The following is a 24,027-nucleotide window of genomic DNA, read 5'->3' as shown; positions in this document are numbered from 1 at the left end:
GTCAATTTAAAATATAAAGAGAGTTTTTAAAGTCATACACATGTACTTGTATATGCCTGTACTCTTTTTTTTTCAATGAAAACAAATCACACGCTAGTCTGTGTTACTGAAAAGCAGTTTCTCCTTAGAGACTGTGGCCTCAGGGATCAGATTCAAAATAGCTTATCTCTGAAAGCCAGAAAAAATGGTCAAGAACAAAAACTGGGCCTGTGTAGCTCTGAATTTGTTATTGGTGTTTTTGTTTTTGTACTGGTCATTTGACTGAAATGGAAAACATTCAGCCCCGAATGCTGGCTCCTTCACGCAGGTGCAATCCTGGTTGACTTTCAACCATGTATGGTGGCTGGGTTAAAAGACCAAAGCCTGCCAAATCTCCAAGTGAAATCTCTTAGTCCTCCACAGCTCAACACAGCCAACTGGTTTCCCTGAGGAACTCCATCCAGAGAGTGCCCCCGGGAACAACCCTTTTATGTACCGAGTAGACTTTAACAGCCAAGTAATTAAACACCGAGAGTGAGGGCTTATAATTAAAATGCTGACAAACCTGAACTGGGGCTGCACAAGTTGGGCTGCTGTAATATTTTTACAATTCCTTTTTATACATAATGTATGATCCTTATGCTCAAGTTTCCTCTATGTTCTTTGCCTGTGAAATAATTTACATTAATAAATAATTTATTACCATAACTCCTAAAGTAATTATGGGTTTCCATCCAATTTTTTTTAGCATATGAATTGTTTTGTTCTCTGTCCATTGACTTGTATTCACAAGTCTTTTCCTCGTGGCCTTTTGGAAATAATTGGTGTTGCCTTCGCTTTCTCACATTTTATGTGATTTCCAAATCTTCTTCTCGCCTGAGTGGTAAGGAAAATGGGATGTGTGGTGTCCATTGTCCTGACAACACAGAACTCATTTAATGGCTGCAATTAGCCGAGTGGTGAAAGGAGCCTGCATTCACCCCACTTGCCCCATTTCACCAAAAAAAGAAAGAAGGAAAGAAACAGGCACACGTGTGACCCCAGGCAAGCGTGAAGAAGCATCTCCCACAGCAAATGCAAAGGGTCCTGGGGCTTCAGACCAAGGCTTCATGTGTAGCCCCGGCCTCACCCAACACAAAATCCCCCCTTCCCGCACCCACCAGAAATCAGTGTAGGAAACAGGGCTGCTCTGTGCCCAGCTGGAAGGCTGTGAACTGCCACTCAATTCATGTCATACATAGATGCCTCTCCCCAGAGAGCCGCCTGCATGGGAAATTCTGCCTCAGCACAGAGGTGGGCTGGGAAGATCTGAGGTGAGAGAGGAGCCAGCATCTCCTAGAAGGGGCTCGCCTGACACCCCAAGAAGGAACCTTCAACTGGGTAGAAAGCAGGTGGGCAGAGCTGGCCTCCATTCTGCCCTGTGCCTCCCAGTCATACCTAATCCTGGCTTTGTTCTATCCTCTACTTTGGAAAAGCATAAAATTATTTCTTTGTATCACCTTCCCAAATTGAGATGGGGCACAAGGGTAGGGAGAGGTCTGATATCCAGCTCACAATCACAAGAACGAGGTACTTTAAAACAAAAGCCAACATGGTGGCACACACCTTTAGTCCCAGCACACAGGAGGCAGAGGCAGGCAAATCTCTGTGAGTTCAAGATCAGCGTAGACTACATAGCAAATTCCAACTTGAGTAACTTAGTGAGACTGTCTCAAAATGATTCATAAAAAGAGGGATTTAGCTAGGCATGGTGGCCCATGCCTTTAATCCCAGCATTTGGGAGGCAGAGGCAGGCGGATCTCTGTGAGTTCAAGGCCAGCCTGGTCTACATAGTTTCAGGACATCTGGGACTACAGAAAGACCCTATCTCAAAAAGACAAAAAAAAAAAAAAAATTGTTGAGAGCACTTGATTCTATTACAGTGAATAAACTTTGTCTAAGTGAGCACCTAGGCGGCCCAGCCACCTTGAAGACCTGCATTCTATGGGGAAGCAACAAACCACGTCTGCACTCCTGCCCCAGGGCACGTGTTGGGATTTTCCTCAGAATGCTTAGGACACCTACACATACTGGCTTCTAGGACCCTGACATGACGTGAGGAGGGGAAAACCCTGAGTCACAGGGCCAACTGTCCCCAGCTCTCCCAGGAGAATTCCACTGACCAGGGCCTGCATTTGAATCCTTTATCTCCAGGAGACAGGCCGGAGGTTGGCGATTATAATAATTTGGCGCTTTATCTTTGCTCAGCATTGCCCAGCCCTGGAAGGGCCGAAAACCCTCTTGAAAAGTCTGGCCAGCCCCTTGGCGTGTTCTCGTACCTGCTATTGAAAAGTGGGCACACCCAAGATGACATCTCCCCACCTGTAGTGCACCCCCAGCTTGCCACACTGACAGTACAAGGCCACAAACCTCTCCATTCTCAGATTCAATGGGCTGGAGAGCTAATGGGAGCCACAAGGTCCCCCAGCTCACAGGGGAGGGGGAGGCTTCTGACTGCTGGCACTCCTGTCTCAGTAGGTGCTCGAACAAGACAGACCTTAGGCGTACCTCCTACCCACCTATATTTTGCCAGAGGAAAGGCCATGGAATAGGAAAATGGGGTCCAGTGCTCTTGGCTCTACAGGCCTCCTCTGTTTTGGCAGCTGGCCCAGGTCACAGGGAATTCACTGCCTGTGGCTTTTTCTCCTTGACTAGACATAGAGTTTCTTGTGCGTAGGGCAGCACCCCCTTCTCTCTGTCCTGAACTAAATGCCTAGCACATGCTGAGTACTCAGTCTATGAGAACAAGCCCCTAAAACCACTGTGGTGATGACAAGTTTTGGCACGTTGTCACACGGGGCAGAGTTCTCCCAAGTCAAGAAGACTGAGCAGCAGCCAGATGAGGTGCATGTGAGAGGGAGAAGCAGAGCAGGCCATGCTGCTGATCTACCACTTAACCAGGTGTTCCTGCATCTTCCCTGGCTGACTTACAGGGCTTTGATGCCATCTTACAGAGCAGGAGGTAGACAGGGCCTATGGAAAGGAGAGCAAGGGTACAGCCAGTGAGATCAAGACAGGGCTTCCAAATGGGACAACCTGTAAACGCAGACTGGTACTTCCTACAAGCCCTGAGGTCCCCGGATAGAACACAGGCTTCCCTGAATAGAGAGCACGCTGCTGCCTACACGGGAAATTCTGCCTTGGCACAGAGGTGGGCTGGAAAGATCTGGAGTTGAGAAGAGCCAGCATCTCCTAGAAGGGGCTGGCCTGGCACCCAAGAAGGAATCCTCAGCTGGGTACAAAGTAGGCAGGCAGGGCTGGGCTCCATTCTGCCCTGTCTCCTAGCTACACTGCGTCTGGCTTTGCTCTCTCCTCTACTCTGGAAAAGCCAGTTGGTCCTGGACAACCTGCACTTCCGCCCACACGCCTCCTTCCTCCAGCTTCGCTTTGGCCCCAAGAGCAGCCTCTTGCCTATATTCCCTCCAAAGAAAGCCACTGTGGCCTCTGTGCTTGGACATGGAGGCCTCTCTTTTTAAAAAAGATTTTTTATGCCGGGTGTGGTGGCACATGCCTGTAGTCCCAGCACTTGGGAGGCAGAGGCAGGCGGATCTCTGTGAGTTCAAGGCCAGCCTGGTCTATGTAGTGAGTTCTAGGACAGCTGGGGCTATAGGGAGACCCTGCTTTAAAAAAGACCAAAAAAATATATATATATTTTATTATTTTTATTTTATGTGTCTGAATGTATAGCCTACATGTATGTAAGTGTGCCTGTGTTGTGCAATGCCCACAGAGGTCAGAAGAGGGCACTGGATTCCCCTGGATCTGGAGTTACTGATGTTTGTAGCTACCATGTGGGTGCTGGGAACCAAACCGAGCGGCCAGTACTCTAATCACTGAGCCATCTCTACAGTGTCAACAGGGAGGCCTCTCTTGGAGAACAGGATTCTTGGCTGAGGCCTCAGTCCTCTTTTCAACTATGCCTGTGGTGTGGTCTCACTGTGCCAATCCCATCACAAACATTATGTCACATAGCTCTCACAACAAGCCCATAAATGACATGCCACATAAAAGGAAACTGAGGCTCAGAAAAGTTAAAAAGTTCATCCTATCTCTACGTGCCCCAACAAGGCCTGTCACAGGCCCACCAGAATCCACTCCATTCTTTGGAGTCACATAGTAGAATGCCAGGAAGTCCAACACACAAAAGCCTTGAAGTGGAGGCCACTGTCGTCACCCCACAGGTTCCTGATCTGGCTCTACTGGAGCTGGGTGAGGGCTGGACATGTATCACGGCCCTCATGACAAAGCAGGACATCTCCGTTGTGAACCTATTCCAGGATGCAGGAGGTGATGCAAGCTTCTGGGCCACTGGCTGCGGGGGGTGGGGGGGTGGTGGTAGAAAGGCATTAACCACCAAAGAAGTGTTCAATCGCGTGGGGTTGGGCCGCAGAAGTGTGTCAGCAGGGTGAGCTGCTTCACGCTCTCTGGGAGGTAATATCAAAAAAGACTATCCAGCTTTCCCAGGACTATAGCCTGTAACTGAAAAGAAGACACATTTCCTTCTCCCTCACCTGGTCTAATTCTTCTTCCTAAAGGGCCTTGGGGAGGGTCACTGGGCCTCAGTTTCTCCCTGTATGAATAAGCACTTGCCTGGCCCCCAAGCTGAAAATAAAATGCTTGGCACAATGCCCAGCAGTGCTCAACACAACAGACACAGGATCCCTGTGCACTCACGGTTTCATCCATGAGAAGTGCCTTGAAATTAGAAAGAGAAGCTCTGGTCACAGAGACAGGAAGGCAAGGACAGGGCCCCGTGGCCCTGGAAGAATCTGAAAGCCCACAGTGGTTACTCCAGAGCTCAAGTTTGGTCTCTGACTCAACACAGACATTACAGAAACCCATTTTCAGGATAACCAAAGTGGGGGAGGGGACACTGCAATCCTCCAAGCATCAAGAGATGCACATAATGAATACAGTTATCCTTTCTGCCCTCTATGAGAAACAGCAGTTCCCATGTGCACAGAAACCCAAGACGGAGGCACCTTTCTGGAATCGGGTTAGCAATACGAACCAAGAGCCTTAAAAAGGTCCCTGCCCTTTGGTCCCTGTTCTCCTCCTGGGACTAACCTAAGGGAAAATACAAAAGACAAAAACTCAACTGAAAACCACTGTTCATTACAACAGAAAATCCAACAGCCTCTTCACCCTGTAACCACAAAAATTACATCGTTCAGGACGTTTTGATACATCCACACAATGCAGATTACAAGCCCTCAAATGCATGCCAGGAATCATTTTCCAGCTGTGGGGTTACTGAGTGAAAGAAGCAAAAACAGTTTTCTATGATTACGTGTTCGCTATGTACTTGGCTATATTCAAAATGAAAAAAAAAAAAACAAAACCAAACATACACAAAAATATCAATACTATTCACCAAGAACAGGAGCTTTAAGGGATTTTTTATTTCCTATCCTATGGTACATTTTTCTCAATGAAAAAAAAGTCACCATGACTTACTAAATAATCAGCAGACCTCTCATTGTTGGAGGTGGAAATGTATCTATAGACCACATACGGTGCCCAGCCCTCACTCGCATGCCCCTCAGTCCCCTGGTCCACTCCAGCCCCACTAAGGACTGAAATAATTAAAGTGAAGGCGAGCGTGCCCGGTGCTCTTCTGGTGTCTCACCTGACTGGAAGGACTAGAGACGGTGCCCACACCACGTGGCTACTCACCCATAATTCCACAAGAGAGAAGGGTAGGTCCTTGACTCATCTTCTTTGGCGTGTGCTGAAAACAACCAGAAAAGCTATTCACTCATCAGTTCTGTTCACGTCATCAGAAGCACGTTTGCACACAACTCTGTACTGAGCTCTTGCTGGAGTCACAATTTCAGGGGGAGCTGCCCTTTGCCGGTGTCAGGACAGGGAAAGGAGAAGAAAGTAGTCCAAGAGACAATACCTGCACAGGACTGAGCCTGGACTCTGCTGTGAGGCTCCAGAGTTACAGGCCTAGCAGGCTAATGGGCTTTTAAACCAATACAGAAAGCCTATGATTCCTGATAAAAGGGTTATGAGGAGCTAAAACAAGCTTCACCAGGGGCTAGAAAGAAGGCAGGCCTTCCCAAGGCTTAGGAGCAGAGGGCCCCCTCCCAGTCCAAGATGCCTCCCCAGGGAATAGAGGACATCTCCTCCTCCTCTACTCTGAAGGGAAATGTGGCCAATGACCTGCACCTGCTTGTGGTCTGATCGAAGCCTCCAATCATTCTGAATCATAAGACACTCATTGGTTCCATCAGGTCTCAACCTGAGAGCTATGACTTTCAATTCTTGGGCATGGTATGTCCACTCCTCCTCCTCTATGAGCATTCTCTATCTTCCCTCACAGTCTACACCTACCTCAGCTGAACATTACGGCCACCAAAGGCCAAGAAAGCCCCGAAGAACCCATGTTCTTCTTGCTCCACGGCGCCACAGCAAGCTGAGCACAGAATATTCTAGACATTCTTGTGCTGGCTGGCACCCACTCAAGTGGCCCATTCAGATGGCCAATGAGGAGTAAATGCCCCAGTCAGGACTGCAGGAGAAAGTCTGCCTCGAATATTCCAAAGACTGGCTGCCTCCCTCCCTCCCTCCCTCATGCAGCTATCTACTCAGTACATAGGAACTGAGAGTTCAGGCTGTGCTTAGGGGTTGATCCTATAATGGGAAATAAAGTTCTTAGCCCCAGAAAAAAATCAGCCTGTCACATGGGGCTCTAGCCTCTGAGAGGACCGCCAGTCCTTACCATGTGACAGAAGAAGGCAGGGCTTCTGAGCTGAGAAATGGCTAAGAGCTTGGGCTTTGGCTCTTCAAAGACCTAGAAGGAAGGTGGGGCTGACTAGTGCCACCTGGCCCACCCAGATAAGAGGGTGGCAGGCGCCTGGCACCAGCTCCCTCACCCCATCCCCACTGCCCAATCTGGGGACTTTGCATTTGGTCAGCAGTGCATTTATCCCACAGGGGTTAAAAGGACAAGATGACCCTTCCCAGACTGGGGATACAGAAGGAAAAAAGGGCTCACACCTCGTAGAGAACACAGTTGCACAGACAACTCATTACACTATAGAGATGGCAGTGGATGAGGGTGCAGGGCATATGCATCAAAGTGGGTGAAGGTCAGAGCTAGTTTCTAGAGGGACACCTGAACTGGTATTGAAAGACCAGGAAGTTCCTTATGGTAGACAGCCCTTTTCTGGGCCCCTTCTTAATTTACAACAATCCTTACATTATCACCCTCTTGGATCTAACTTAGATATACACTGTGTGTGTGTGTGTGTGTGTGTGTGTGTGTGTGTGTGTGTATGTACTGCATATCTATAACTTTGTATATACTGTGTACAGCCACCCATGAAAATAGAGTTAGAAAGAGCTGCACCTGCCTCCCTCTCAGCTGGCAAGATTAATTCTGCAGGGTATGCAACTGAAAGCCACACCAAAGTCACTCAAAGAGGGAGAACCCTCTTTGTGCTCAAGCCCACCAGGGCTCAGTCTCAGTGACAAACACTGAAGAGCCTGTCACCAGAGCTGCACCACCCTGCAACCAAGTGCAGAAGCCTGTGGAAGCCAAGCATCTCATCATTGCTCTAAAAGGATAGTTTAGAGAAAGACCCGGGACTGTCCTCTGCTAGGGGCTTTGCTTATCACGAGAAACAAACTCCTGGTGCTGCTCAGAGAGTATCCAGGCTCAAGGACAGCACCACTGGGACGGTTCCTGCTTAGCCCCACCCGGAGCACCTACACCCAGGGCCAGCTGGGGGCCAGGAGTCCACTGAAGGCCACCAAGACAGGGACCACAGGCAGTGAAGCGAACAGGAAGGCTGCACAGCACGTTCTGCTGGCACACAGTGTCACAACCGAGGGCTTGGGGCTCACACATAGAGGCAGGAAGCAGAGCACGGCCACCTCCACCTCGCAAGTAGGAGACTACTCAAGGTTTGTTTGTTCCACTGAGTTGGGGGTACAGAGCCGAAACCCCCAACTACCTCCAAATCCACATCCCACCCTTGTCCTGCCCTTTCTAGGCCTGACCCACCTACTCTCCTACAGCCTGTGAGTTTTCCACCTTTGCTCCAATAGTGTTCATTCTCTGTGAACTGGTTGGAGGTAGTCTCTGTCATTTACATGAGGAACTCCGACCAGCTTCGTGCTGGAACTTAAGTTGGGACTTAGGGCCCTTTCTTGCTCTTTGAGCTCTATCAGTGAGGTAAGGCCAGTACCAGGACATCTCATCATCAACAACACCCTAGAACACAGGACCCAGCAAACCCTGACCACTGACTGGCTTGCCTGAAGACTTCACACAGGCAAAGCAGGAGTTTGCACTGGCTCCAGGCAGACATAAGCCTTTCTATCTCCAGTCTACCAAGAACACAACTCCCACTGGCCCATGCCATTCCTATAGCCAGGCTTCTAACACTCAAACCCTCTCTACCCAGAGCGGGAGGAAGGTCGAGCAAACCATTAAGCCAAGGTTCAGCAGCCCCAAAGGGACTCTGGCAGTGAAGCCTCCCAAGACTTCCGGAATCTGCAAAGGAGTGAGCCCAGTTCAGGCCTGAGGCCTGTAGGGAAGGAAGCTGAGAGCACACTTCCTCTGTGCACACCTCCCTCTCTGTGCCCAAGCCCACCAGGGCTCAGTCTCAATAAGACTACACATGTCACAAAAGAGGTCTTCAGAATCAGATCTGGTAGGAAAGACAAAAAGTTGGAAATCAAACCGGGGCTCCAGAGCCATCTGCCTGTCTAAAGAAAGAGGTCCTGGGCCGGGCGTGGTGGCGCATGCCTTTAATCCCAGCACTCGGGAGGCAGGCAGAGGCTGGCGGATCTCTGTGAGTTCAAGGCCAGCCTGGTCTACATAGTGAGGTTCCAGGACAGCTGGGGCTACAGGGAGACCCTTTCTAAAAAAAAAAAAAAAAAAAAAGACAGACAGACCAATTAAGGCTCTACAGGAGGAGCTAGCCCTGCAGAAAACACCAAGCCCTAACCAGGACTTTCCACTTTCTTTAATCAGTTTCTGACTAAAACAAATGAACCACTTTTTCCTTTTCCTAACACAAAGTACAGGGAGCCACAGTACGGCAGGGAGGTGCTCACACCATGCTCTGCAAGAACAATCGGGATACCACACCTGCCTCCAAAACAGAACTCAGTAAGAACACAACAGCACAACATAAGGGAACCCAGGCCCAAGAAGACAGAGATGCTGAGAAGGGGACAGTGCCATGGAGAGAGGCTCTCAAAGAAACCAAGGCAGCCCGTCCCATGGCTGAAAGGGTCCCTGGGTTTAGAGGCCCCTGGGGCAGCCAGCCTGTGGCCTGCCAGAGACCCAGAGCTGCTGAGGCCAAAGTTCCAAGGTGGCCTGGCAAGAAATATGAAGAGTTCCTGTGCCTAGATGGGTAGGCACAAGACCTAATGTGGCCACTAACTCCAGACCTCAGCTCTGACATCCTAACACGACAAGTGCAAAAGTGCTTCTACCTACCTACTGTGGGTGGTTTGAAGACAACCAAGTAGTCTGGCCACACACTGTCCTCTGCCCAAAAGAGTCACTTGCCAGCCCGTTCTGGTCTCCGGGATTTAGAGTAGGCTGGAAGACATGCTGGGAGAGAGGCTGGCCCGGCCAAAGGAGGTGGTCACTCTAGAAACAAGAACAGGCCTGTGCGTGGGCGAATGGGAAGGAGCTGGGGGAGCTTAGTGCTCCAGGGTCAAATGTCTGGGCTGCCGTCCAGTGACAGTGGCTAATGTTAGAACACAAGAAGGAAAAGCCCACTAGGCTGAAGAAAGCAACCAGGCAAATAGGGAAAGGGGACCAGGCAGGCACAGCTGCCTAGTGTACAAGCTAAGCCAGGGCTGTGGGCATGCCTTATACCCTTAGCCATCACTCATAGACAGGCAGGCTCCTGTGCCCAGAAAGGGCATATGCCGCACACTTGTCAGTTCTTTTTCCCTTTTTCCTGCATTTTTCTTGGGAATAGGGACAGTCACATTCTATTACCAGCATTAGGGTTTTTGTTTTGAGTTTCACATAGGCCAGGCTAATCTTCGAACCCTGATCCTCCAGCCTCCACCTCCCAAGTGCTGGGGGGGGGGGGGGGAGGAGCTATTCTGGGATGGCTAGGAGGGAAGGACGGCCACAGGTCTCATTCCCCACAGGGCCTCAGGGCAGTATCTAGCGGCTCTCCGGGGCCCCAGGGTCCAGGGTACTTTCCATCTAAGGGGTCCTAGACCTGCTCTCCTGTGATTAGGAAGAGCCCAGGGGCCAAGCAGCTGTACACAGTGGCCTGCTCCTGAAATCCCAAAGGCTCCCAGCCCCCCTAGAATCCTGTTTCCTTTTTAAATCTTAAGCCTCCACTTCTGTTATCTTCTTGGTCTGATTAGAAAACAAAAGAAAAATTATTTTCCACCTTTCCTGTTGTTAACCCAATGGTATTTGTGTGAGGATGATGTTACCAGTTTCGGATGTGAAGCAAAAACCCCAGCAACTTCCTCTGTTCCTCTGCCGCTGTTCACAGTGAGCGTGACAGCAGGTGACCTTACGCTCTGTCTCAGGAGGTCATCACTATACTGACACCATTTGGACCTTTCTTCACTTATATACAGAACTAATCTCCCAAGGGGACCATAACCCTCAGAGGCCAGGGCTGGGCCAGTGCAGATGGCACAGGAAAGACCATAACTACATCCTGAGTTCACTGAGACACAGTTCCTGTCTAAGGGACAGAGACGGCTGCACCTCTGCCCCAGACTGAGCACCTTCCACAGCACCCCTCATACCCTCTGCAGCCCACAAGGTGCTTCCTCTTATAGTAGGCCAGGCCCAGAATATGGCCGACAGTTAGCATACCACATGTCAACAAACTCACAGGCAAGAAGGGTCTTCTCCAAAATGTCCAGTCCACCACTGACCTGCCATCTAGAGCCGAAGGAAGGAGACAGATGTGCCCAATGAATGGTACCAGGTGGGTCTGGGTCTAGATAGGCCAACAGCAAAAAAAGAGCAGCAGGAGCCGGGTGTGGTGGTGCATGCCTTTAGTCCCAGCACTCAGGAGGCAGAGGCAGGCAGATCTCTGTGAGTTCAAGGCTAGCCTGGTCTACATAGTGAGTTCCAGGCCAGCTGGAGCTACAGAGAGACCCTCTCAAAAAGACAGAAAAAAAAAAAAAAAAAAAAAAAAAAAAAAAGGAGTAGCAGGAAGGCTGGTCTTTGGGGAAGAGGCTGAGGAAGGTGTGGACCAGCCAGAACAGGCAGCAGAATCCCACTTCATGGGATGAGCATGCCCTGCCTCCCTTCTGTTCCGAGAGGATGAGGCTCCTTCCCTAGCAAGGATCGAAGGGCACCCTCCTTCAGGCTGGGGCTCAGGCCCATCTCCAAACAAGTCACTCCCCTGAGAACCAGCTCTGTGGCCAAGCCTCAGTCAGTCCCTGACACTGGACAAGAAGAGAGCAGTGGAAGGCAACAACACAGCTGGACCCCGAAGGGCTCAACCCTGGGGAACTCTAGCAGACCCTCACTCTGAGGCCACGCCTCCTAATCAGAGCCACTCTAGGCATGTTCTTCATCCCCCACCAAAAAATCCAGTTACTACCAACAGAAAAGACAGGAGAAGCATGTGTCTGTGACACCCTCAGCTACGAACTGTAGTCAAAGAGGGACTAAAGCAACAGGCCCAGAAGCCCTGGTAACAGGAATCCATGCACTCATCCACTCTACAAATCCTACTGCATACCTACTAGGCATGGCCTCTGGTTCCAGACACCATGTTTCTGGCCACAGAGAAAGACCTGAGTTTCATGAAGCTTCCATCCTAATGGGGAGTCACTCAATAAACAAGACCCACAGGTAAATTGTTAGAGAGTGGTAAGAGCCAGAGGGAAATTAAGTGAGGAAAGGGAACAAAAATCAGTGTGGGATGGAGGGACTGAATTTTAGGCTGAATGATCACAAAAAGGAGAGACCTGTTAAGGGGATGTTCTAGACCGTGGAAGAAGTCCAAAGGTCCAGAGGCTCACTCGCAATTGGCATATTATGTGCGAGAGAACTGGTGTGGGTTGGGTGGAGTGAGTGGCAGATGCCACAGTGGTCATGGCAGACAAGAGTACATGGGCCTCATACATGCAGTGATATGTGGGCCCTTTGCTGGGCATGGGGCAGGAAGTCAGTGGATGGTTCTGAGCAGAAGATCGACAGATTTGCCTAGTATTCTCCACAGCTGCTGGGTGGAGAACAGGTTTTAAGAGCCAGGGCAGAGGCCCAGTCACCACAGGATCTAGATGAGCAAGGCCAGCAGGTGAGACGGGAGTAGCTGGCATGAGGGTGGTAGTGGGGGTCAGAAGTGACCAAACTGCAGTTACACATTAAATGCAAACTGGAAGGGAGCAGTGATGGTGAGAAGGTCTGAATGGCTCTACTCCTGCTCCAATGACCCAGGTTCCTATCACCCAGACACATCGTAGTGCTAGGGCACAGGGAGCAGCCTCAGAGACAAGTGTCCCAACACCAGCCGGAGTGAGGATGCCTTCATGTAGGTCAAGCAATGGGGCTGACGGGTGGAGGTGCGATGAAGAGGTAGCCAGAGCAGTGAGGCAGTCACTGAACTGCTCCAGGTCTCAATTCTCAGCTCCATGTCTGGAAAAGACTGGGCCACTTCTATTTAGCCTTCAAGGCCATACACAGCACTCCAGCTCTGTGAGGCTCTCCCTGACATGCTGGCTCAGCCAGCTTCTTTGGTACTCCTGAACCCCATCAGGGTGTCAGCTGTGAATGGTAACAGGGCCTAAAGGGTTGCTACATGCCCTCTGTCCAGCAGAGCTTCCCACTGGACTGGGGACTGCTCAAGACAAGCAGGGCCAAGGTCGGCTCCAGATCCTGATGGTACCTGAACTCCTTTGGCCTATGCCCAGTCCACAAGGCAGGCATCCTGTGAAGGCCCATGGAACATGTATAGGTCCTGGTGGTTTCCCCAAGGTTACCAGGGCAGGGGTTCAGCTGTCTCAGTGTGGTGCTCACTGGCATGAGACAAAGAAAGGGAGCCCATCAATGGGTAGACGGTGGGGTTCTCCCAAGGGGCTGTGGAAGGTGTCAGGTGGGAACTGAGTGGTGGGCAGCCTCTGCTGACCAAGGAAGCTGCAGAGTTCTAAGGTCTTAGATCTGGAGACTCCTGGAGGGAGTGTTTATGCTCCTTCTACAGGGAGCCCTCGCCTCTGAGGACTAGGCTTAGAGGGCGTGGGGGTCAGGACTTTGCTCTGCCAGTGGTTGAAGGCCCATTTCCTGCCTCCCTGCTCAAGCCCACCACCACTTGGTCAGAGGGCAGTTAGCAGTGGCTGTCACCACAGCCTGACACCACCTTGCTGCCAAGCTGTGCCTTCTCCTCTCTCACTCTTGACCTTCCTCAGATGGTAGCTCTCACAGCCTTATCTCGGTCCCCACTCTGGTACCGCCCTTCTTCCTGGAAGCCACCTCCCCTTCAGGTGAAGATGAAAGGATTGCTGGCCTCAGCTGAGCCAGCCTTGGCATGATCTCCCTCCTCTCAACAAAGCAGCTCTAACCTGGACCCATTGCTTTCCTCTTCTGAGTATGTAGTCACGCTCTGGCCACCTCTGCCATCTGGTCCCAGTCTAGAACCTCCAGAGCCCTGCTCCCAAATTGCTAAACCCGGATACCCTGTCCACAGCCACACCACGAAACCCACCCAGCACACCAGGCCTTAAAGAGAGCCAAAGAATGGCAGTCCTGAGGCCCTCACCAGTTCAGGGCTGAAGGTCCTGCGTGCTACGGAGTCAGATCCCTGGGTGGCGAGGCTTCTTCTCAGGGTCATCACCATGGTAAGGACCTCAGGCACTGGGCTGCATCCCAGGGTGGGCACAGGCCATCTTCGGGTGGGCTAACTTGGCTAGCAGTGATGCCTAGGCACCCTGGGGAATGATGTCAGCAGAAACCGCTCCCCATCAGTCTCAGTCTTGGGCTGAGGCCCTTGGGAAATGGCCAAGTATGGTCAACAACCTGAAAAGACAAAAGACAGGCAAAGGGATTCAGGACTAGGGAAACCTGAGACACTAGGAGTATAACCCAGCCCCAACAGTACCAGGGACGCAGTGTGGATGGAACCACCTCCTTACTAAAGGAAGTGCATTCTGGGAGATCATCAAGGCCCAGGATCACTTTCTCAAATGACACACATACCCCAACTATCCTTGGGACATCCCATAGCCAACGCTCCACTAGACAGAACAACAAATTTGGGTCCGACCATGTGACATCTTCAAGACCACAGGGTCTGCGGTGCTAGCAATATGTAGTTACTGGTGTGTGCACAGGGTGTGTGACATCTTACCACTGACGGAGCTGGCTTTACAAGCACATTGAGCACACACCAGGACAAGTTAAGACTGGCTAAGGATCAAATACACCTCACCCCATGTCCATAACCAAAGTAGGTAGGAACTTGGAGGAGGGACCAGCTCACCTGCACCCACTTAGGAACAAGAGTGGCCGAGTCAGGAGGGCCCATTTAGAGATACATGACCATCCCCAGCAGTGCTCTGTTTTAACATATTTACAACACTGGAAGCCTTTGTGGCTTTGTCTCCTTCCCTAGCATGAACCAAACTAAATGACCTACTAGTGACTGAACCACCTTGACATTGCCATCAATGTCTCTACCCAGTCCAAAGTCAGGTCTCATCAAGCAAAGGCAAAAAGAATAAAGGTTTTGGTGCAGGTCTGAAAACCCATTCCTTACAAGTGATCTCTCTGATTCTATTTTCCCACTCTCCCATCCCATCTTCTATGGTTAAACCTTCAAAGAAAGTTACACAGATACAAGGGATTTGAAGATCATCATCAAAAGCTAAAAAATAATGTTGGTGATAACAATTAATAAATAGAAAGGCAGTTCCTAATCTGTAATTAAAAGCAAACTACTCAGCACAGGAAAATGTTTTAGAATCTGCTGCTCTGTGAAAATTAATTGTACTCTGGTACCAACTTGCCATCCAGATTGTAAATCATATTTTCCTGTTTACTTCTATTAGACTTTATAGTGGGTGTTATTGAAATTGCTCAATTACAGGCCAGCTGGCAAGCACAGGAGAATTACCTTCCACTGTTCTTCGAAAACAAGGTTCACCCAAAGTGCAAAATCAGGGGAGGGGTGGGGGGGCGTGGGGATCAATACATTTGTAAAGCTTGACTGCTCAGGAAAGGAGGCCCAGGAGGGTTGAGGAGTCCCAGGTGGTGCTGGGAAACTTGACACAAGTTTCAATACCACATCAATCTATAAGCCACATGTCCTAACCAAGTGTGATCTGTTTAAGGAAAGAATTTCAGACCATTCCGCAGTGTTCTGGCTGAACAGCAGAGCCAAAAATGCCCGCTGGCCCCCTGCACACTTGGCTCAGGAGCCAGCCAGGAGGGGGTGCCCCTGGACTCGCCCTTCAAAGGGGCCCTTTGTGCAGCCTCAGTGGGGGAGGCCTGATGGCAGCCATCATCTTTCTGGGTGTGAGCCCCAGTTCAGTTCTAGGCAGCCAGCCACTGGCATGAGGCCTGGAAGGTGATCTCCCCACTTCCTTCTCTGAGGAGACCCGTAGGTTCAGTGGTTACAAGCTCAGATCCCAAGTCAAGCACATCTGGGTTGGAGTCCCAGCTCCTCAAATACACTGGTTTCTCTCTGAGGCTTACTTTTCCTCTCTGTGAAATAGAAATAGCACTGCCTGTCCCTGGAGGTTACTGGGATGCAGACCTCAAGCTCTCTGGGGCCTGGTTCAGCTGAGACGTAGCAGACAGCAGTTACTACTGTTAGCTCCATGGGGGAGCCTAAGAGTCCTGATTCTTTTTCTAGCAATGGACATCCAGGCAGTCATCCTCTCGAATCCCTTTAAATGCCATCGATGGGGCTTGGCTGGCTATATTACAGCCTGTCCCTCTGGTGAAACAGTAGGTCAGTAAGAGCGATGTTATGGAAACCTACTGCCATGGAAACATGTCAGCCCATCCAGGCACAGTTCTGCACAAAGCAGAAAACTAGACTAAGGCAGCAGTGAGTGCCCCCTCTCCCCAGCTCCACCCCTACTATATAGCCCCTAGAGTTGACAGAGGCAACACCAGGGGTGGTACACCCCACAGCATTGTAAGTGCCTGGGTGAATGGTCAGGCAGTAACCATGGCTCTGGAGAAGGAAGGAGTACCATAGCATCTCTGGCCTCATGGCTCTGGAAAAGACGTTGGTACTACACATGCTGAGGGCAGAGGGAAGGGGCACTGGACATGAGGCCTAAACCCCTGCACAGGGGCCAAGAGAGCAGAACAACCTAGCTGCCTATCCAGAAGGGACTGGTTAATTACAGTGTGGTTGTGTAAGGGAATACGATGTGGCCTTTAAAAGGGTCTTAATGAAGCAGTCAGTATACACACTGGCAGCCAGTGCACAGGCTATGTGGAGGGCAAAAGGACAAGGAGACAAAAGACCCCAGGTCTGAAAGCCATGCAGAATGGAGACCTTATCCGGCAGCATGGTGCTTCCTAAGGGCTTCTTGGATCAGCCAGAAGTTTTTCAGCCCTTTACATCATCTAGCACAGTACCTTGCACAGAGTAAGGGCCTGGTACACACTTCTGGAGTTAAGCTAAATCACAGCAACTTCTGCAATAGTTCTGACACAGTCTCAGACTTATTGAGGTTAATCCAGACCAGTGAGGCCTGGTGCAATGTGGAGTTCCTTGGGATTCCTTTGACCCATGGCACAGGCCTGGCCAACCTCATCAAGGAATGCTAGCACCCATTCAGAGACCTAGAGAGGACCTTGTCACAGAGATGATGGTATAGCCTTGGAAGGGGCAGTAACTGGGTGACTTCACAGGGGTGGGGTGACAAGACAGAAGACGGACAAAGTCGTCCCAGAGGCAACCTCCAAAGCACAGGACCTGCTTTGCCAGGAAGGTTTTCTCAGAACCCACATGAAGAACAGCTTCTATCTACTAAGCACTGCTGTGTGTGGTTTGTCTCTGAAGGTTCACATGCTCCCAGTGTGGTTATGTTGGGGGGGGGGGCGGCACACAGTGAGAGATCACTGGAGGGGCACTGCCCTCTAGTAGAGATTAAGTAGGTCTCATGGGATTGAGCTGGTTTTCTTAAGAGAACTGTTATAAAAGCACATCTGGCCACACTCAGCCACTCCAGTCTCGCCATGTGATCATTCCCTCTTACACATAATGTGACACCACCCGTTATCATCTTCTACACCTCAATGGATTCTCCCATCATTTCCTTAATAAAGCTTCTCTCTTAATAAAGTCATTCAGCCTCAATTATTTCATCATAGTAACAGAAGAATGGTTAGACTGAACAATCCAGGAGTGGTGACCCACACCTTTAACCCAGCACTTGGGAAGTGGAGGCAGGAGGGCTGAGAGTTCAAAGCCAGCCTCAGTTACATAAGACCCCATCTTATTCAAGTGCCTACCATACAATGCAAGCTACTTCACACACGTTAGCTGCAAGGTGGGTTCAGCTGTCCCCATTTTACAGCCTCATGAAGCAGTTCGCTAGACTCTAGGTTGAAAGCTGTGGTTTTATTCCTGGTGGACCAGCCCCCAGACTTGCAAGTTCCTACTGCACCTATCTATCCCAAATGCACCCTACAGTCACCCACTCAGGCAACAACCATATGGCCTCACAACCACATTCCTTTACATTTATCCCAGAAAACCCAAAACACTTTCACCCAAAAACCTACACAAATACTTTGTTCCTGACAGCCAACCCCCAAAATAAACTGCATGATAGTGTTTATATCAAATCCTTGAAATGACAAAATCATAGTACTGGAGAATAGCAATTATCAGGATTTTGGGATGGCAATAAGGTCAGAAAAAGCAACACTAGGTAGCCTCTAGAAGACAGAGATGTCCTGACTTCTACTCTTTGCAAGTCTATTTCCTGTTTCTGATGTTGGACTACAATCTTGCAAAATGTTACTATTGTGGGAAACAGAGTAAAGAGCACCCCACACTTCTCTGTACTCATTTCTTTTTTTTAAATATATATATATTTGGTCTTTTTGAAGCAGGGCCTCCTTGTAGCCCCAGCTGTCCTGGAACTCACTATGTAGACCAAGCTGGCCTTGACCTCACAGAGATCCGCCTGCCTCTGCCTCCTAAGTGCTGGGACCACAGGCATGCGCCACCATGCCTGGCTTTTTTCAATATATTTTTATTGAATCTATTTGCATCTCATACAATCCACCCTGATCATATTTTGATCCCCTCTCCTGTACTAACTTCTTATAATTGCATGAATGTGAAATAACCACATTTTAGCTAATTTTTAAAAATTTATTACATGGGGCCGGGTATGGTGGCACACACCTTTAATCCCAGCACTCGGGAGGCAGAGGCAGGTGTATCTGTGAGTTCAAGGCCAGCGTGGTCTACATAGTGAGTTCCAGGACAGCTGGGGCTACAGGGAGACTCTGTCTCAAAAAGACCAAAAAACCAAAAAAAAAAATTTATTATTGCCCAGTCCCCACATCCTACACCCACCTGTCTGCTGGCATTTGACCCCTGGTGGACCAGTCCCCACACTGGGCAGTGTAAACAGACTCCTGTCCTGCCTCTGCACACCTCTGGGCTGCCCAGCAACTTCCCTAGCTGGCACTCCAATCTGAACATGGGGATGTAGTGCCTTCTGGCTCCTGCTCCATGAGACCCACTCAGGAAATTCACCTTCACCAGGATTTCCACCAAAGAAGCAAAAGCTCAATCAGGCTTTCCACTGCTCTGTAATCTCACATCCTTGGGTGTCAAAAAAGTGGCAGGAGCTCCTGCCCACCCCCAGTGGCACATCTGCATAAGAACCATCTATAAACTGGGCGTGGTAGGGCATGCCAATAATCCCAGCCCTTGAGACAGACAAGGAGGAGCTTGAGGCTAGCCTGGACTACACTGAGACTGTGTCAAAATTACAAAACAGAAAATGAACCACCCAAGCTCCCCAGTGCTGTAACCTCAAGTTGAGAGGTCCACGGCCAAAACCATGGTACTGCAGTCCCCAACTCACCCCCTCCCCAAGCATCAACCCCAAGCAGGTCACTCACTTAATCCTCTTATGTTCCTATGAATAGACATTGCTCTTAAGAGTATTCCCATTTGGGAGTGGACCTGATCAAAACACACTGTATGCATGTGCGAAATTCTCAAACAATAAAAAAAGATGATAGAGAAAAAAGAACATGTCAAACAAACAAAAAGAACCCCAAACCAAAAGCACACACACCAGATAAGTATTCCCATTTTCCAGAAAGAAAACTGAAGCTCTAAGAAAATAAGTCAAATCATTGCCCACCAATATCATAGCTAACAGAGCAAGGCCTGCTCCTCTTCCCCACCCCCCCTGAAGTGATGTGAAGTAATGGCGATCTTTCCTACCTGAGCCATGCATGAGGACAGCAGTGTGTACTGCCACACCCAGCTTGGGCTGATCACACAAAGCACGGTCAGCTTTGGCATTTCACACAAGTTCTTTCTAACATGAAACGGTCTTGCTTTTGTTCTGCAAACTTCAGTGAGGGCCGTGCCTCTGCACTCATGCACACAGCTGTGTGATGGCACCTCAGGCTGAGGCACTCTGCTTCTGAGAATAAGAGCAAACTCAGAGCATCCTCCAGGAGTGCATGCTAAATGAATTAACAGACAGACACGGAAGTTCTGCAAATTGCACGATTCTGTGTGTGTCAAGAAGACTGTGGGCATTTATTGAAAGCAGGCTTCTCTCGCCTACTTTGAAAGCCTATCTCTTCAAAAGAAACTGACCACGCTGGAAATCGTCAGGACAATCAAACTTTTGCTTCCTTTAATGACTTTATTCAGTCTGTGTGTGATATTTCACTGCCTTAAAAACAGTACTCTGATCAAAATCTAAACACCGACAGTGATTGTCCTGATGGCTTACAAAAGTCACTGCTCTCGGAGTCTCCATTTCCCTCTCCCATTAAGCAAAGGAAACAGCAAGACCACAAAGTCTTTGTGAAGGTCTTACGCACTTTTAAACTTTCGTAACAAAAGCCATCAGTAGACAGATCTAGAAGTAAACTTCTGAACACTGGGGGAGAGCATTTCTCCACAGGCCCTGCTGTCTACTATCAGATTCTGTGGAGACTCGAGCACAGGAAGGGCAGCACAACTGAATCTTGCAAGCTCCCTAGCTGCCAAAGGAAGGGAACCGGGTCGGCAGGACAACCTTCCCTGCTGATGGTGCTTGAAGGATGAGTTAAGAGCTGCCTAGCAAATTCATCTAGAGCTCTACCTTCCCAGACAAGGTGACACTGCAACGGCTGGGAGTTCAACCAGAAAAAGGTCCACCCAGTAAACAGATCAACTCAGCCCAGAATCCCTGGTACTCCTGAAAGAGCCATTGTAAAAGTCAGTGGGGGGCCAGCCTGGTCTACATACTGAGTTCCAGGCCAGCCACACTAAAGGGAGACCCTGTCTCAAAATGAACAAAAAAATTATGGAATAATCTAATTTTCGGGTTCATATCGTAGCACCTCAAGGCTGACTATAAAGTCTAGATTTCTTTCATCCATCTGGGGGTTTGAAAACCTTTCTAGAAGGGCTGGAGAGATGGGTCAGCAGTTAAGAGCACTGGCTACTCTTGCAGAGAATCTAGGTTCAGTTCCCAGCACCCACATGGTACTTCACAACCACCCTTAACTTCAGTTCCAAAGGATCGAATGCCCTCTTCTGGCCTCAGTGCGCACTGCATGTCACAGGTACACATAAAAATGCAGGCAAAACATTCATATACATAAAATAAAAATAAATCCACTCAGTGTGGTGGTGCACGCTTTTAATCCCAGCACTCGGGAGGCAGAGGCAGGCGGATCTCTGTGAGTTCAAGGCCAGTTTAAATAAATAAATCCAAAATAATTTTTTAAACCTCTTTAGTCAGTAACTTTAACATTAATGACATGCTCAATATCAAATGGTTTAAGGGAACACTGCAATAGAGACCACATCCCAAAAGAAGACACTTTTCTTAGCATATGTAGTACATGTTCATGTGTGTCCATGCACACATGTGGAGGTCAGAGGTCTATACTGGTATCTTCCTCTACTCTCTACCTTATTTCTTGAGATAGGGAGTCTAAATGAACCTGGAGCTTGCCATTTGGCTAGACTGGCTAGCCAGCAAGCCCCAGGAATCCCCTTGTCCACCTTCCCAGTGCTGGGATTACAGGTGCACACTCATCACACCTAGCTTTTAATGTGGTGCCGGGATCTGAGGCCTGGTCCTCATGCTTGTGCAGAAAGCACTTTACTGGCTGAGGCATTTTCCAAGTCCCAAACACACATTTTAAAAATGACATTCCAGGTTCTTTGACCATTTGCAGAGATAGACACAGAGTCTACCTTTCAACCTAGCAGGAATAAAAGGTGAGCCATAGGAACAATGTCAGGTGCATGCTTACTGTATCCCTCAATGCCCCCTACAGAAGGGGGGTATGGTAATTCCATTTCCAGCACAGGAAACAGGTCCAGGCCCAAGGTCACCCAGCTGTGACACAGGCACAAAGCCTCAACTCACATCTATTTAACTCCAAAGGCTATCTTAACTATTAGACCCTGGGCTGGGGAGATAATTCAGTCAGTAAAGTGCTTGCCTTGCAAGCATGAGGGCCTAAGTTCAATTCCCAGAACCTATGTTGAAAAAAAAAAACCAAATAAGCAAGAACAAAGGGCTGGAAACATGGCTCAGCAGTGGTTAAGAGTGCTTCCTGCTCTCCCAGAAGACCTGAGTTTGGTTCCCAGCACCCATGTCAGGAGGCTCACAACCACCTGTAACTCCAGCTCCAGGGGATCTGACACCCTCTTTTGGCCTCTGCAGGTACCCATACATATATGGCAGATATTCACACAGACAGGCAGGCAGGCAGACACACAGACACACACAGAAACAAAAATAAATCTTAAAAAATGGGTGTGTGCATCCACCCTCCTGGTGCCCTCTGCCTCCTGGCCTCTATCTCCCACTGTATGACCCCCGCTTCTCTCAAAGTTTATTTCTAAGGCGTGTGACCAGGTATGATCCTGCCTCAGTGATTTTCTGACCTCAGCACTGAGCCTGCCCACGGCAGGAATCTCATCAATGTCTGTCTGCAAATCCAGTGTCAAAGCTGGGGTTAGAAACTGGCCTTCGAGTCCAGAAAGCTATACTGCCCAGCTCAGTCCAAGGTGAGATGTATGACCCCGAACGAGCCATGCAACTCTGCTGAGCTCATTTTCTTCCTTTGTAATACACAAAATGTTGCCCTTGTTCTGTTGACCTTGGGTGTAAGGTGAGGAAGCAATGTCCTGTACAATGGGGGCACAAATATACCTCTAGAGCTAGCTACTGAAACCCTCAGCACAACTCCTTACAGACAGCAGATGCTAAATGCTTACAAATTGTCTTTAAAGAATTCTTGGTGGCACATGCCTTTAATCCCAGCACTCAGGAGGCAGAGGTGGGTGGATCTCTGTGAGTTCAAGGCCAGCCTGGTCTACACATTGAGTTCCAGGACAGCTGGGGCTACAGAGAGACCCTGTCTCAAAAGGACAAAAAAGAAAAATTCTTGTCACCGTATGGTTGGTGCTGGGCACTCGAGAGTGAAAGGTGTTTCCTTGCAGCATAAGGCACCTGCCGTTCTTCAACCAAGAGGGCCACCTCACCTCCATCCCTGTCCTTGCTCCAGAATGTGGCACATCCCTAGAGGTGCGCTCTTCAATAACTGGGATGATGTGCACCCCCTCGCCCAGTCTTTCAGGTAATCAAAGGCCACTTGAGGTTCACATTTGGGGGAGGGCGGGCAGTCACACTGCATGGCTAGGAAGAGGCCTGACTTTGCCCCAGACTTCCTGTGGGTCTCTCTTAATGGAGGAAGAAAAGGAATGAAACACAACAGTAAGTTCAGTTACTAAACCAGCCCGGGACTCTGTTTTCTAGGACTTTCCACAGTCACTCTCCAGTGTCCCAGGGATTTTCAGTTCTTTTAAAGCAAACACATTTCAAGAGGAGGGGAGGGAATGACATTATTCCGAGACACGGAAATGCTGTGGTCCAAGGCTAAAACAAATCTGAACATGGGAACAAGACAGCCCATGTTGTTCTTGAAACTGAAGCCAACTGCATGCATGACTTGTCAAGAGCGCATTTATCAAGGAGAAATACCACATTCCTACCATGCTCCCCTAACTCTTGCCATGGACCCCGTCATTTTAGCCCACCAGCCACTACAAGTGAGGAACTTGCTGCAGACTAGACTCTGCGACGAAAACTCCAAAGGAAGGAAACAGAGAACAGGAGCTAGGGGAGAAGGGAGGAACTAGTATTTACTGAGGGCTCAGTACTACATACCGCCTTCTCCTCCTGGCAGGACAGTGACAGCAAGGGTCCTGAGGGCAAGCTTCAGAAACAGTAAGCCACTCAACCTAAGACAGTCATGGCCTGCTCGTCAGTCAGACCTATTTACATGCACACTGAATTTAACCAATAAAAAAAGAAGAGTGGTTTAAAAAATTAGAAACAAAACACAAAAACAGCAGTTCAATCAAAAGGCTGTGTGGCCTGCGTAGGCAGAAATGGGACTTAGAAGTTCGGGCTCTAGTTACAGCAGTGCCACTGGCCAGCAATGCCTGATCAGGCAAGTCACTTCCCTTCTCCAAGGTTCCTCACCTGCCAAGTGGGGAGATGGGCCAGACAAGCTGTGCCAGTCCAAGTGCAGCCTCATATCTGTGGCTCTAACCAGGCTGATATGCTCTCTGAGCTCAGTTTACGTATCTGTTACACGCAGGCACATGGGGACCTCACGCCTGTCCTGGAGCAATTACTATATAGGGGTGTATGCGGTTCCACCTTTCTGGTCCCACTCAGCTGATCTACAGTGTTTAGGGCCCAGGAAACTGTGCAATGGCAAAGGCCGCGTCCTCACTGGCTGCCACACTGTGACTTTTCCCAGAGGTACACTAGAGCAGGAGGCCATGTTGGTGTTCAGATCTGCCCGCA

General features: G+C 49.4%; 2 protein-coding genes across 3 annotated transcripts in view; both read right to left on the bottom strand.

Moving 5' to 3' along the window:
- Fam53b (family with sequence similarity 53 member B) overlaps window positions 1-13,990 on the bottom strand; it is a 75,924-nt gene extending 61,934 nt beyond the window's left edge. The window contains exons 1-3 of one of the 2 annotated variants that reach the window (XM_008846016.2): window positions 13,737-13,813; window positions 9,479-9,634; window positions 5,695-5,749 (exon numbers count right to left, since the gene is read on the bottom strand). In XM_008846016.2, coding sequence (XP_008844238.1) covers window positions 5,695-5,734 — 40 coding nt within the window. In that variant the 5' untranslated portion in view covers window positions 5,735-5,749; window positions 9,479-9,634; window positions 13,737-13,813. Of the gene's footprint in view, window positions 1-5,694; window positions 5,750-9,478; window positions 9,635-13,736 lie in introns of both variants that reach the window. The other variant, XM_029569815.1, reaches the window with a different exon arrangement.
- The window catches only part of Eef1akmt2 (EEF1A lysine methyltransferase 2), an 87,070-nt gene continuing 76,906 nt past the window's right edge, over window positions 13,864-24,027 (bottom strand). The window contains exon 7 of the transcript XR_003851544.1: window positions 13,864-13,993. The gene's annotated coding sequence lies outside the window, so the exon portion shown is untranslated. The remainder of the gene's footprint in view (window positions 13,994-24,027) is intronic.

This window comes from Nannospalax galili, unplaced genomic scaffold (genome assembly GCF_000622305.1).
Source record: "Nannospalax galili isolate Female #2095 unplaced genomic scaffold, S.galili_v1.0 scaffold362, whole genome shotgun sequence".
Classification (NCBI taxonomy): Eukaryota; Metazoa; Chordata; class Mammalia; order Rodentia; family Spalacidae; genus Nannospalax; species Nannospalax galili.
The sequence above is the reverse complement of the archived record's forward strand: the minus strand, read 5'-3'. Positions and strand labels throughout refer to the sequence as shown.